Source organism: Musa acuminata, chromosome BXJ3-8 (genome assembly GCF_036884655.1).
Source record: "Musa acuminata AAA Group cultivar baxijiao chromosome BXJ3-8, Cavendish_Baxijiao_AAA, whole genome shotgun sequence".
NCBI classification, from domain to species: Eukaryota; Viridiplantae; Streptophyta; class Magnoliopsida; order Zingiberales; family Musaceae; genus Musa; species Musa acuminata.
Genome location: NC_088356.1, coordinates 1,269,794 through 1,285,626, shown reverse-complemented (window position 1 = coordinate 1,285,626; position 15,833 = coordinate 1,269,794). Strand labels below are relative to the sequence as shown.

The window sequence follows — 15,833 nt, the reverse complement described above, 5'->3', positions numbered from 1 at the left end:
TTAGGTTCATATCAATTGATAATCTAATCTTTAAGTGTATACTCTTACAAATACTGTAAAAACTTACTATATCCCTTTTCACTTACAGAATAGTAATATAATCTATGGAGATATTGATAATCCCGATTAATAATAATAAAAATTATTTAAAAATATAAATATATATGAGAATATAACATTCTTGTATTGTCTCGTATAGTGATTAGAAAAATATTGACAGATGAAGATATCAACGGTAGTTTAAAGACGATCATCGTCAAAAATCTCTAAGGCGAAGAGATGTAAGTTAGAGAAAATAAATTTTCAATTATATTTGTTAAGTAAAAAGAGACTGATTTTAGAGATTCATTTACACTCAACTTTTTCCTTGGTTAAGTCTAATACATAATTTCATTAAGACAATGTTGATTTCTTATAGTTGCTTCAGCTTCCTTGCTGGGAAAAAGAATTTGTAGTTATTATGGTATGGATTTAGGATTGACAAAAAATTTTTACTAGAGGAATAAATTTTTTTTTTGGGAGTTTCATAAGTTTGGGTTTATATTTTGTATAGAATATTCTCACAAAATTAGTGATGATATAAGAAAATAAAAGAGTTAATAATATAAAATAGAATGTCACAAATATATATAATGATAATTATAAAAAATCTTATGCTTATTTTCAATTATGATTGGGAGTTGTATAAAATATAATGATGGTTTATCGATATACTCTTATGGAATGATTTATTTTAGTACATTAATTAAGTAAATATGTAAATCAAAATAAAAAAAATATCCTTCATTATCAGACATACAATGATTATTTTAACTCTTTAAAATAACATATATTAGATCATTCCTTTATCATAAAAAAAATAATACAACGTTAACCAAAGAAAGATACGTACAACAATACAAATCCTATCATTCCTCTTAAATGATAAATGATAGAATATATGCAAAAGTCCATCAGATGACTGTCATGATCATAATCGAATGAAATAAATCGAACCACCACCGCACGATCAATGAAATTACATTAAGAGTACAAAAATAAATCCATTAATGAAATTGGCATAATCTCTATTATGATTCTACGAGAGATTTATTAGTAGCATTATTGTTATTAGGCAAGTATAATTAATCGGGCTTCATAGAGGCCCAATTATTGGATGGGCTGAAGCAGTAGTGTGGCCCGAGAAATATGGTATAACTCCCAGCTCAAATCGAACCGCACTATTCGTGAGTACATCCGCGTCGGTCGTTTCGTCTCAAATAGCCTCTCGCAATCCCTAATTCCCACCATCAGCTCCCGGCCTTCTTCTCTCTCTCTCTCTCTCTCTCTCTCTCTCTCTCTCTCTCTTGTTGATGGACTCGTTTCAAGGTCGCCACTTCACCGGAGGAGGAGGTGGCGGAGATCCCTATCAACAGCATCAGCCGCCGCAACAGAACCCCTTCCCTAATCCCTACCATCATCCACCCCAACCCACCACTAATTATTCCTACCCTCCTCCTCCCCCTCACCACCATCCACACCACTATCCATCTCCGCCTCCTCCCCCTCCTACGATTCCCTCTCAGCATCAGCAGCAGCAGCAGCAATGGGTTCACCCGGAGAGCCACCTTCAGCACCACCACCCCCCTCTTCCGCCTCTTCCCCCACCTTACCCCCAACCCATGCCACCGTATGCCGTGCAGTCGACGCCGCCTTTCCACAACCAGTACCATCCTCATCCCCCTCTTCCCGCGCCTCACCACGTGCCGCTGCCGCCTCACCAGCATCGCCTTCCGTCCCCGCCGCCTCCCTCCACAGCTTATCCTCCACCACCTCAGCAGGTGAGCCTCTTCTGTCCTCTCGTCATCGTAAGTTGTGGTTTTTATTTAATACTATCACCAATCGGACGATTGTTTCATTAGGAAACTTGTAGAACACCTAGGTCTTCTTTTGTTGGAAGGGTTTTTGCTTTTAGAACAGCTTTAGCATGTGGGGTATGGTTGGATGTGCTACTAGCAAGGCTACCGGCGATGGTGGTTGTTAGCCGGGCTGTGGCTACTTGTTTAGTGTTGTATTTGTATCTAAACAACTGTGATTCGATGTCTCTGCTGAGACATCCGAGTTGGTTAGTGTGTCGTTGCACGAAGGGATAGGTATCAGGTTCGAGTTCATGTGTGAGCGTTATGTCATTTGATGTAATAGAAAAACTATGATTCGATGACTTCATTGATATCCTTTTCTTATTGGGACTCCTGGTTGATAGAAGAACAGATGATTGATAAGATTAAAACTATCTTTCGAATCAGTCTATTCTAATATACACTAAAGATGATCCATGTATTAGAAGAATAGCCTGATGGGGCTGGCTACACACATGCCATTTTTCTTTGTTCTGGTTTTCTGACATTTCTCTGCAATTTCTTTTTGCAGCAATGGACAGGCCCATCTTGGGCTCAACATCAAGGATGGGAATACCCAGGTCAGGCTTAATGTTCAAGCATTCTGCGGAATTGAAGCCATACTTGGATCATTTGACATTTACATCCACAAGAAGAGTTCATTATCAGAATAATATTCTTTTAGCATGTAGATATGTGGTAGCACTATGTCGGGAAAAATCATTCATGTTATGAGTTTTTGAATCAACACATGTGATTCTTCTTTCTGTGTACGAGTTTATTACCAGGATTGATCAGTTGTCACATTAGCTTAATTTGATATCTCAATTTGCTAACTACTCGTCATTGTTTCATTGTGTTTCTCTCTTGCTGAACTCGTACTGGCTAGGATCTCAATATCAATTAGTTTTAATTTATCCAGTCTGATAGAGGCTGGCGAACCTTTTACAGTATTGTGTTTGGCATGCTGTTCTTCACTTTTTACCATGTATCTTGTTTTACTTGACCAAAGAACAATTCCCTTGTGTTCAACTCCAGTATACTCTACCCATCCAAATTGCATATAATGAGCTAATTAGATGTTGAAATGCATCTGTCATTTTCCCAAATTGATGCTTCCCCAGACTCTTTAGATGGAGGTGTTGGTTATTGGGGATGATAATATTTTACATCACTAATTTTATTTGATTTGCCTTGTTAGTATAGTAGCACAAGCCATTCATCTACACAAGTTGTGGATCGTTTACCTGGAAATGAATTCTGTGATCCCAATACATGAAGGATAAAGATCATCATTTGATGCCCTTTATGTGTAACAAAAGTTTCTTATTATTTATGAGAAACCATGAGTGATTAAAATATATGCAAAGATATTATTTCTTAGAAATGTAAGTTTATTCAAGTAAAATTATTTCTATCTGTTAGTTTGGCAAAGAAGCAGGGTCGTTCTCTGCCAATCACCATCTTGAATAGCTAAGTTACTTGGTTGGGCTTAGGTTTAGGCTCTTCTTCACGTAGAGTTGACCAACTTGGATCTATATGGATATAACTATTTCTCTTCTGTCTTCCTGTTTTGCTACATATCACATGCAATTTTTGTTGATGGAAGTCTTTTCTCTTGGGCAGAAAGTCGAAAAAAAAAAAAATCAAGACATTCCATTCATAATGAATTATTGTCTTCATTTTCTTTTTAAACCTTTTTCTTTCTTGAGAAATGATCACGAATCAGCACTACACTGACCATCTAACTCGCCGGGGAATTATGAATAATGGAAACTTCTAAACTTTTTATCCTTCTCATAATTGTTAAACACATCATTCTCATTTTTTTTGTCCTTCTATATATGCTACAAGTAAAAGAACTGCAGGGTGTTACTGCTTGGTGTCCATTGTTAACATGTTTGATAATATGTTATACTGCAAATGAGTGGAGCCATACAAATTACCTTGATCTTGATCTATTAATATTTATGTGATTCTGTATTTTTTTTTTCTCTTAAAAACCAATACTTGAATGTTTAGTCATTTAGGTATTCTGTGGCTTGTATGCTGGTTTGTTATTCCTTCAATTTGTCGACAGAAAGAAACCTTTCATACAACACGGAGGATGACTGGGCTACACGGGCTAAAGCATGGGCTGCTGCCAAGTCAGTGACAGATAATCATCAAGTGCATTCACAGGTTATGCCTGTTGGAAGAATGGAAGAGCATAGTTACACCTATCATGATCAAATACACAACGCAACTGGTCCTCCTTTAGATGCTCAACAATCTTCACTTTCTCAGTCAATTAACCAACAGCTGCCCAACTATGCCTTGGATCAACAGAAACAAGTTAATCATTCGCATGGATATGCATCATTCCCTGCTCCATATGTAGCAGACTCACATATGCATTATAATGCTGGAGAAGAAGCTGTTGCGCCACACAAAGATCATAATTCGCCTGCAAGAAATTTTGGATCAACTTCATCCATTTATGAGAAGGAGGTACCTTATAGTTATTCTTCTGTTCCAGGTAAAGTTTCACTTAGTATTTCTATTTGGCTGTGAATGAAGTACCAAGTTTTGGTACCATCATAAATGGAAATGGCCTTTTTCCTGTTAATGATCTCAGAAAAAATTCTTTGTAGTTTAGCTAAAATGTTTTTATTTGCACTTTATAAGATAGTTGAGCTGTATCTTTATGAAAATTTTAGTCACATTTTTGTATCAGTTGTCAGATTGAGACAGTTCTCTGAAAGCAATCAGTTTTAGTTTAACTAACAAATTATTCATAGTTGTCAGTGATATGTGGTAAATGTTATCAGTGTGACGTAAACACCAATGTGCATATATGTAGTTCTGTCATTTCCTCTTTGATTATAAGAAAATAGATCATATTTTCTTTTTCACAACCTTTTTTTTCTTCTTTCGCTTAACAACTAGTGGACTTCAATTTATTGATTATCTTGAAAATCTATTCTAAGGCATCTTACTGTTAAATAATCATATTGCTGGAATTAGGTATTAAAACTTTATTACTACTTGGTCATAAATTGTGTAGTACTTTTTTTATAGATCCCAACTTTAAGCAAAGAGGTGTGTTTTTTAAATTAAATCTCCTTATGTGATTTTCAGAAAGGTCATGTGCAGGTACTTAGATATGTTCTGGCCCGCTCTGTTTATATTACACTTGTTAATATAAATGAAGCATGTGCAATTTTGAAACGGTCGCTATATCGTCACCAACTTAAAAGTCTGATATGATACACTAGATATCACCTTTACCTGGCTGCCGCATGTACAATTAGTAGATGGATTGAGGGATTTTAGTTGGTCTTGGAATTGTTGGCAACTATATTCAAACTCTTTATTCAGTTAAAATTAACTTGCCCTTATGGTGGAAGGTGCATTGATGTGGATAAATTTTCTAAAGTAGATTGATGATATAGAGTGTAATCACATCTTATGAGATTCATTTTGAAACTAAATTAATCTAGGAATAGTACTTGATGGAGGAATCAACGAAGAGAACTTTTGGTGCACAAACTCGTAGTGGATCTCGTCTTGACATCCTTGTTACTGAAAATTTTATCTTCTGGAGTACTCAAGGACTATATGAAGTGAACATGAAGACAAAATTCCTGAACAATAAATTCCATGCGCCTTACATATTATGTCACTGATAGATGAGGTGGAAATGAAGAGAGATGAGAGGTAGTTTAAGTTTTAGGTATCCCTTTTTCTATATTGACCAACATTGTGGTGATCATTTATGATTTCCAAAGTAGTGCTCAGTTAAGGCTGGTATCAGATGGACATATCACTTGTTTCATTTCAGTTCGTAATTGTGATTAAGCTGTATGTTTCTGTTTCTTTTGTATCTTTGTTCATTATTTTTCTTCCATCTTTGAAATGAAAAATTTTATAGCATTTGCATCTTGGAATGTTATTGAAAACCAAATTGCTGGTCAAGAAAGGTTCTCTCCATGCAATCCTGTGCGTTTCTTGTGTGGAATATTCCTCTAGTTCATAGTTAAGATGGCACAATAGATATAGCGGAAGGTGCATTTCAGGATTTATTTTAGAGAATGTTGGGTTAGGAGATGATGTTAAACCCTTTGTTTAATTCAAGACATGTAACTCTTTAAGAGTATGTGACCACTTGTACAAGAAAAAGTGTAGCTACCTGCAACCTACTGAGGGCTATTTCTTTTCAAAATACAAATGTTGGAGGATGTTAAGGATTCAAGTGCTGCTAGCTAAACTGTGTTGAATAGTGGTTGGTATAGTACATGTTGTTGGATGAACTGTATCTGGTTCCTTATTGACACAAAGATTATTGGTATCATTGGTTCAAAAAAACAGAGAGAGAATATGATATAATATAATATAATTATATTCAAAATAATTGTAAAAAATCTTTTTAAAATATATTATTATGGTTTAAAGTTTGAACTATTAGATGAAGTGGATAAGGTGATTTGGTTTGCCTGTAAAAAAATAATCACTTAAAATTGTAGAACCAGCACTTTTGTGGAGATGTTGTCTTGTGGATTAATCAATAAATGCCATGCCCATAACTTACCTGTTGCTCATCACTTGCATGATGTCTTTTTTTTACTCACAATGGTACCGTTGGTGTTTGAGGCATATATATAGCTTAGCAGTATAGAGGAGGTGAGTTATGGCTGCAAATAGGCAATGACAAGAGGGCAACAGCAAGATAAGTCTCCTCTTTTGCTGGCTACTGCAAATAGCAGCTATTGCTCTTCCCTGATAAGAACTAATGTTTACTTAATGGAATGATCTCAATTAGTTTTGATTGATTTTGACCATTTATTTATAGATTCCATCATATTTCAACTGATTCCAAACATTTCTAAAGGTGATTTGGTAACTAGACCATGAAACTGGGATTTCCCATCTCAAGAAGGGTGAATCCTGATCTAGATGCTTCAGCTGTCAAATTCTTTTTCTTTCTGCTTCTGGCGGATGACCAATATCACATAATAGTATGAACATATACTTATCTTCCATACATGATCTGCATATTTTCCTGGTGGGATCATCTTGCACTGTCTTGTTCTTTTTCAGTAAACACTAGTGTTTTGAAAAGTACCCGGCACTAAAAGGCTCCAAGGTGCCAAAATGTATGAGACACTAGGTGGTTGCAAATATTAAAATTAATATATGTAAATAATGAGAAGAGAGAGGAGGAGGAATTTGGTAGGAGGAAAAAGGAGGCTATTGGGATTTGAGGAGGCTTGGCTGTTATCGGTTGGGAGGGAGCTATCAAGGAGTAGGAGGATGAGGGTGGTGGAGGTGGAGGGAGCGACAATGAAGGAGGAGAAAGAGTGAGGGGACAATGAGAAGGAAGGAGAGGGGGAAGAAACAAAAAGAACGAGAAGAGGGAGGAAGATGAATCAGGTACAAGGGAACAAAGGGGAGGAAGAAGGGAGAAGGGAAGTTATGAAGGGAGTTATCAGGGGAGGAGGAGAAGGAAGAATTGGGAGGGAAGGGAGGCGATAGTAAGGAGGATTAAGAGGGAGGGGACCGGACAACAAGAGGGAAGGAGATGGGCAAGCAACATAGAGCGGAAGAGGGAGGAGGAATCAGGTAGGAGGGAGAGGTGGATTGTTGGGGTTCAAGGAGGCTCGATAAGAGGAGGGGGTGACGACGATGGAGGAGGGGAACGAGAAAAAGGGAGAACATGAGATGGTAAGGAGAGAGAGTTACCGCAAGAAGAAGACATTGTTAGAGGGTCCCTGTGTGTGAGGAAGCCACTCAGTCACTGGAGGGTTGCCTTTGCCGCGAGAGGAAGCTATCTATTATGGCTAATGGTCACTAATTGGCCTTGGAGTGCAATTGTGGTGGTGCATAGGGTGGAGGAAAGCCATGTTCGATGATGTATGGCGGAGGAAGAGAGCTGACAGTGTATAGTAGAGGAACAAATGGCAATGTAGGGTTTCTCTCTTCTGCTTGTAGATGGGGACCGGGGCACGAGGGGTGGTGTGGTGGAGTGCAAGACTTTAATTAGATCTATCAAACCAACTCACATCAACAAAAGTCAAGCGAGTGAAACCTGAATGAAGGCTTCAATTGGCTCAGGTGTGTGCTTGAGTCATGCCCGTCTAAATTGCCTTGCATGAACCATCTTCAAGGCGTTCGGGCCACGCCTCACTTTGCTTGGTTGCCTAAGCAAGCGGCCAAGTGCCATTTGAAAACACTAGTTATCTTTTCCTCTTCACATGCTTGGTCATAGTTTTCTTTTGTTGGTTTTATTCCAACTTGACCTTTCCTTTTACTCTTCTTCGCCTTGTCACATTTTTTTTTATGTGACTGTGAAATTGGCTAGAATTGAGAAAATTGGGCAAGATAGGTTTAGTTTGTTGCATTCTAGCTTGTTTTTACCAATTTTTTGCTATAATGCTAAGAAATGAACTAAAATATGAGCAACCTTTGATGATATTAATATGTTTTGATCATAGTTAAAATTGCATGATATTGTTCACTGAATGGTAAACATAGGAACTTGTGAGTACCCATAGAAATTGATAAGCAGAGACTCGCAAATGGGGTACGATTACCAATTGGTATGAAAGTTTGAATGAACACATGGTTTTTTATCTTCATGTTTATTTAATTGTGATGGAAGATGATATATGATGTCAACTGTTCCTTTGTTGTTTGAAGCACATATAAAAGGGGGAGGGGATTGAAAGTCATACTGTTGGGTCGAAGTATTGACATGAGTGCGAATAAGTTAGATGTGCACAAAACAGTGATTTAAAAAGTGATAGGCGCCAAAAGACGCTAAGGTCCCAAAACACTCGAGGCGCTCGCCCGAGCAAAGCGAGGTGTTCTAAAATATTAAAATAGAAAATATATATAATATAATTAATAAATATAATTATTTAAATAAAAATATGATATTAAATTAAAAACAAAGATTAGCAATGTTAAAATCTAAATAGTATATTATTAATCCAATAAATAAATATTATTTTAAATAATAATTAATAATCTATTGTTAATAATATATTTACTGTTAACAGTAGTAGGGAAGAGTAGAGACCGAAGAAGTCGCGATAAGAAGCTGAGTCGCAGGCAGCAAATAGCAGCTGGAGCTGCGGAGTTGCGGTTAGCAAGAGGTAGCGGACAGCAACAGGCAGTGGACAACGACAACAGACAGTAGTGGAAGCTGAGGAGACTCAGTCGGCGACAGAGGAAGACTTGGAGGTAGCGGGGGAAATCGTCGGCGACGAACGTAGAGGGAGAAATCATCGGTGGCGGAAACAAAGAGAGAAGCGTGCATAGGGTTGAGAGTCGGGGTCGCACGCTGATATAACTATGTGTTTTAGTTGGTTCAATCGAACCAACTAATGCAAATTTAAGCGGTTCGATCACCTTATATCAATCGGGTGCTCGCCCGAAGCACCCAGTGCTTGGGCTCGGGCGAGCGCTCAGATGACCCCTCATTAAAGCATGCCACGTGACCCTTAAACGAGGCGCTCGGGCCTTGCCTAAGCGCCTAGGTGAGCGCCCGAGTGTCTTTTTAAATCACTGGCACAAAGTGTTCAATGCTTTTCTTTAATTGTTCAATGTTCGTTGGCATTCATTTCATATCATTCTCGATCAATAAGACTTTAGTGACTTTGGAAAGTTTATGCAGGTGCCAACATATGGCAGATGATTCATCACTGAGAGTTTCTCCTGTGAACTCAAGTTTTCCATCTTTTATTGGGTTAGTTTTGGATGGGTTTTCTTTCATTTTCTGGTGTTGGGGGTGGTATAGTGGGTTAGCATTGTGACAATCATGAGTGATTGTGGATCTGATTTCATTGCTAATCTGCTATTTCTTTTTCTTTTTTTGATAATTTGATACGAGAAGAGGCTTTGAAAAGGCTTCCACTAGGAAGTATTTAATGTGATGCAGAACATGAAAATTGTTGGAGATTTAAGTCTGAAAAAAGAACCTAAAAACTATGACATCCCAAGTTTGTGAATTTTGATTCAATAAGGCTAGAGGACTTTCTCTTTCAGATCACTTATCCATGATTTAAGAGGTCATATGAATCAGATTGTGAATTTGTTAATCTTTATTTCACCATCTGTATATGTTAGGAATATGTGGTCACTTTAAGAATACAAAAACCTATAGTTATGATGGGAGTGGTCCCTGTGCTGGCATTACACCTGGTGTCAGAAGATGTGATGCATTTCTATGCTTCTAATGCTTCTTGAATTTAGTGCAAATGACTTTTCATTGTAAAATCAGGTAACAGAGATGCTGTAAATCAATTCCCTTTGCCTGTATTATCTGCACAAGAAGGGTTCATCCATCCACAGGCAGCACTAACTGATGCCAGCAACAAACCTCTGGATTTTGAGCCTAGGCCTGCTTCTGAATTTGAACCACATACAAAAGTTAGTTATGGTCCTGCTGATCCAACTCAGACTATGGGGTTGATGGATCGTGATGCAACTGCCATGTCTGTGAATGCTTGGACTCCAACTGTTCCAGGGGTTTTCCCCCAAGTTTCTTTAGCACAATCTGTGACACAGGTTGCAAATATTGGCTTCACCAATTTTTTTGTCTCTTGTATATTCAAATTTCTGACATTAATATGCTGTTCCTCTTTACAGTTGGAACCTCCTTTTGCACCGCAGCCTTCTTTGGGGCCACATCCTTCCCCAGTTTATGGAAGGCTACCTGGACCCAACTTCAGGCCTGGTGTACCACCTACCACTGCACCTTTTGGCTTAGTCACTGGGACATCACTTAATCAAGCACCAATGTTCCCTGCAGATGCTAGTGGTCCTTTCAATATTTCTGAACGCCCAAAAAAGGTAACTTAAGTTATTTCCTCTAATTTCTTTATCCTCATTTAACAATTATCAACATTCATGATTCTGAAACTCCAGGCTGCAGTACCTAATTGGCTTCGAGAAGAAATTATAAAGAATAAATCTGTGATCGCAAGTACCTATGCCAGCCACCAAAGTGGGAGTTCTCACAATTCCATGGGATCTGAAGATGATGATAAATCATATAGGAAGGCTGATCAGGCTGACAAGAGTGTTGATTCAGCCAAATCAACTGATGATGATGAAGATGATGAGGTATTTCCTTGTATGATTACATTCAAGTTATTCTTAAGCTTAATTACATGCCTTCTCATGACAAACTTCCTTATTTGCTTGGTTAATTATAAATTGTGTTTACTATCCAATTATATGAACCAAATTTGTGTGCTCAATGCCCTTCGGTATAGTGCCTTCCAATGACTATGCCACTGGTGCCTCTCTATGGACCAGGTGACTGATTTTGCAGTAATAGTTGCCACCATTGACTATGCCACTGGTGCCCCTATGTGGATTGTGTGACTGCCTTTGCAGGAATAGTGTTTACTAATGACTACTGGTGCCTCTATATGGACCATGTGACTGCTTTTGCAGTTGTACTGTGATATCTATGTGCAATACCTTGTTAGTTTTATATCGAAAAATAATGAGGTTGGGCTTGCATATCTCTACTTAGTAATGTATATCTAATTAGTAGGGGAGTGTATTTCATTTACTTTGTTTCCCAGTTTGTTGCTTTGATTGTTTAAAATAGTTTAGAACACTTCTCTAGTTTGTGTCAGTTCCATATTAACTTGAAGGACCCTGGGCTCTATGCAGTGCCCTAAAAAGAATGTTGGAGATTTTTGAGTGTAGAAGATTGTGATGCTTCAATACTTCAATATTATAAAATAGGAGGAAGTTAGACTCCTTTCGAACTTTCTTTCTTTTGAGTGCCTCATTCTGTCTTGTTGGGATTTGAGATTGATAGGATTGGTAGGTTTGGAACCAAGTGGAAAAAGTAATTTAAAGATTACAAATATGAAATTACATTAGAATAGTAAAACAATAAAAATATGTTCACATAAAAATATTGTGTTAAATTTTTTGTTTATATTCAAATATCACAATATATCTATCCAAGGAATGCAATTTCAGGTACCAGACCTGTGCCAGTCCATGGCTGGACTGATCCTCTTCTGTCCGTTTGTAATGCTATCTTTTTTCTGTAGTGTCGTTTGTGGTCTTAGGTATAGCAAGTTATTGAGGTTTCCAACATTCTATCTTAATGATGCTTTAACAAGTACTTCTAGCTTTGCACATCTAGTTTCTCATCTCTGTTTCCCATTCATTGCTTAAATTGCTTATTCCACAATCAGAATATGATGCATTCAAGAAGCTTCTTGTTCTTGTGACCAATATACCTCCATGTTCTATGTAGGACGATGCTCAAGCTGCCAGATCTGCAGCAATAAACCAGGAAATAAAGCGTGTGCTAACTGAAGTTTTGTTGAAGGTTCTGTTTGCCTAATGGTTTGCACACTGGACTTCCTTTATTTCTTGGTTTACTTTATTTGATGCTTCTCCATTTTGAATCAACAGGTCACAGATGAGCTTTTTGATGAAATTGCTACCAAAGTTCTTAATGAAGATGACCCGACTGCTGAGGGTAAAGAATCTTGTTTCTAAAAACTTCAAATTCGACAAATTTCTATTTGATGGTTAAGCTAGTTTTAGATGTTCCATAGTTTGTCACATCTTTCTTCTGCAGTAGGTGAGAACAATGAACTTGGAAACAATAAGATCCCTATTCCAATAGTTTCAGAACCCAAGGCTTCTGCGAAGGTATTGACAACAATTAAAGAAAACCAAGAAAATAAAGGTGTTAATGAAAGTACTAGCCTGCACTCTCCTGGTGGTGATATACTTGGTCTTGCTAGTTACGCTTCAGATGAAGAAGATGATGCTGATGGACCTCAAATATCCAAACCTTCATTGGTTCAGAGTAGTAATGGTAGGTCTTCTGGAAATGAACCAAAAAATGTTGAAAACGAGATTATACTGAATGACAGGGGGGAACCTGTTAGAGGTTCACATGATGGTAACGGTGACAGAGTAGACAAACATGCTTCACAAAAATCCAATGCAAGAAATCATGTTGAGAATTCTGTGTCCCTGGATGCTTCAATACCTGATGGTAAATTGCATAATCATGCAAGGGAACATAAAAGTTTATCTGGCATTAGTTCACATGATGTAGCTGCCAAGTGTGGGCTGGCATCTGAATTTTCTTCAGATGATCCCAATTCTCCAGAGTCCAAAGCTAAAACAATTGGCAAGGGAGGAGTGAGAATAGAATATATATGTGGCAACAGTAAAGATGGAGAATCAGTCGGTAACGAGAATCTCATCAGAGACTCCAAAATTGTTACCAGTAGTAATAACCATCCAGAAGGCAGGAGCCACAACAAAGAATCAGTTAAGAAGGGATCAACCGGCACGGATAAGACAGACAGAAAAACTTCTGATTCTACTGATACTGGTAATCGTGAAAATAAAATTAAACTCAAGGAAAATATTAATTTAAAGGAGATATCTCAGGAGAGGGGTATCACACGAGGAGTAAATGCTAGGGACAATAGAATGGGGAACTTAAAAGATAAGAAGGAAAGAGACAAAGAGGATACTGAAGGGAGAAAGGAGAAAGCAAGGGATGAAAAGGAAGGCAATTCCAGACGGCTTACGAAGGATCTAAGGCATAACAGTAGAAGGTCACCATCCCCTAACCATAGAGGTAGAAATAGCAAGGAAAATTCATTGCATGGTCATGGCAGTATTTCAAGTGATGAGCCTTCTGAAATCTCAAAAAAGAGGTATATCTATACCTTTATTTAGCGAAAATATATTGCTCTTATTATGTTTATCTTGATTTTTTTTTGTGTGTTTTAGGAGGCTGCAGTCTCGGTCACCATCACCTACAAGGTCTAGGACCAGGTATTGTAGAATAATATTGAGGATAATCTTTCTGCATAAGTTAATAATGAGGATGGACTATGTATTTCATCAAGAGGTTGGAACTTAATTATTTTCAACTGCTCTTCATTCTTAGATGTGGCAAGGCATGCATTATGGTGTTAACATCTAAATCTCATGTTAGATGTCTATTTTGCATTTAGTCTCATTAAGCTGGTAAGCCATTACTAAAAGAAGGGTCTAGGGTTATATTTGTCAATCTTTGGACCTGATGTGGTTATGGCTATTGTGTTTAGAGGACTTGCATGCATATTTGATGGGTGCAGAGATTCCGGGATAGCCAGAGGGATGAAGGACCCTCATGAAAGGACTGGAAAGTAAATACACATTCAATTAGCGTATCAAGTTTTCTAGTTGTAGGCATTATAGTTTCAGGTGTATCATTCATTGTCTTAGGAACCAAGGGCAGAAAATAGTTTTTCACTGCACGTGTTTCTGAAAAAAGAGATCTTCTATAGAAGTCTTGCGCTTTTCTATTGTTAATGTAGTCTATATACTGCTATTAATTCGTTGCTGTGCTATTTGGTGGGGTGGTATTTCTGACATGTCCGATATGACCCGTGTAAATACTATTTGACTGGAAGCATCATCCTTTGGTTCCGATACTTGCTCTCTTAGTTCGGCATGTATTTGCAAGGATTTGTTTTGCTTATTGCCCAACATTGATGTCAGTTTGGGAGCCAATCCGAAACATTATATTCTTAAAATAAAACTCATTTTTAACTTGGTTAAGGTGGTAAAGAAATCATCACAGAATATTTATGGACCTCAATCCGGGATCCTGCTACTTTATCTGTTAGTATTTATGTGACATCATGGTAAACAACATTTTTCACACAGCCATCATTTTTCAGTTGTTCCATGGAAAATGTATTGCTGAAAGCACGATCTGAAATTGCAATCTAGAACATCACCTGCAATGTGTTGCATTCTTTTGATATTTGTTCATCACATCATCTTATACTTGTATTTTGTCATTAGCATGCTTTCAATATTACTTTTAGAGCTCTAACAAATGTTTTATCTATAAATTATGGATGAAATAATTGAAATTTCAAATAACATACTTGAAAACAAGCCACTTTCGAATGCTTCCTTTAGCAGCACTTTCAAATGGTTGATGATTGTCGGATATAGCATGCTGGCTAAACGTTAGGTCATGGCGATCTTTATGTTGTGTTTTGTTTTTCCACACTGATCTATTTAAAGAATACTTTTTAGAGGATAAGATAATTTGTGTAGCTTGCAGGTTGGTTTCAGGGAGTAAATCATTCAGAAACAGTACTTGTTTCTTATGCTTTTACTTACCAAATTAGTATCTATGTTTCAATTTCTAGACAAGTTTCGCGGTCTCCACATAGGAAGCACTCTCATCGCAGGCATTCTCCCTATTCTTCTGAAAGGAGGTAAGTGGTGAAACTTCTTTTTTTTCTGAGGTTAACATTGTGTTGCACCTAAAAACAATTTACACTCCAGGTGAAGGTGAAAAGTATATTTTGGATCCACTTTTCACCGAATTGGTCTTCTTTAGGTTTCATCCGTTGCTTATATTGACTCTGCAATTTCTTTTTTTTCTTTTCTGTCGCAGGAGGTCAAGATCGACCACGCCAGTTCATCGAAGGAGATAAGCATGGCAGTTTAGTGCTGGAGCATATGAGATGTCCAAATATGGTGCTGATGAAGTATGAACGTCCAATCAGATGGGTGGTGTAGGCAGAAAAAGAGGATGTACCACTACTGCTAGCTTGGATGTGCCATATCTTGTTGAAAGCATCTGAATCCGCGGCAAGCACACCTCAGAAAGGAGATGCAGTTTACTCATTCTGATGTGTCTGAGATTTTGATGGCAGACATGGTTTTCTGTGTATGCTTGTCAGTTTTGAATGTCTGATATGGTAGCAGTGATAGTTGACCACATTGGTGTAGAAACAAAATTGCCAAGCTTGTTATGTGATTGCCTTGTTTTATGCTAAATCAACCTGAGTAGATTTGGACTTGTGATCGCCAATCATTTTTTGTCGGTCACTCAACGCACATTGCTCTGTTACTCGAAGAGAGTGAACTTTCCAGCAAACACTGGTAGACTGGTTGTCT

At 37.6% G+C, this 15,833-nt stretch overlaps 1 protein-coding gene across 1 annotated transcript; it reads left to right on the top strand.

The window, feature by feature from the left end:
- Positions 1-1,234: 1,234 nt before the first annotated feature.
- On the top strand, positions 1,235-15,747 carry LOC135645602 (uncharacterized). The gene is made up of 12 exons (XM_065164144.1): positions 1,235-1,820; positions 2,410-2,458; positions 3,958-4,395; positions 10,141-10,427; positions 10,509-10,712; positions 10,788-10,985; positions 12,148-12,222; positions 12,309-12,375; positions 12,478-13,579; positions 13,656-13,700; positions 15,077-15,145; positions 15,328-15,747. The coding sequence occupies exons 1-12, from the start codon at positions 1,353-1,355 to the stop codon at positions 15,365-15,367; spliced, it is 3,042 nt and encodes a 1,013-aa protein (XP_065020216.1). The 5' UTR covers positions 1,235-1,352; the 3' UTR covers positions 15,368-15,747.
- Positions 15,748-15,833: the final 86 nt, after the last annotated feature.

Excerpts from the sequence above, each read along its gene's own strand:
- LOC135645602 (XM_065164144.1), top strand. The coding sequence starts at position 1,353 with ATGGACTCGTTTCAAGGTCGCCACTTCACCGGAGGAGGAGGTGGCGGA. Across the intron at positions 2,459-3,957 it reads TCAAGGATGGGAATACCCAG|AAAGAAACCTTTCATACAAC; the intron begins GTCAGGCTTAAT and ends ATTTGTCGACAG. Across the intron at positions 12,376-12,477 it reads AGATGACCCGACTGCTGAGG|TAGGTGAGAACAATGAACTT; the intron begins GTAAAGAATCTT and ends TTTCTTCTGCAG.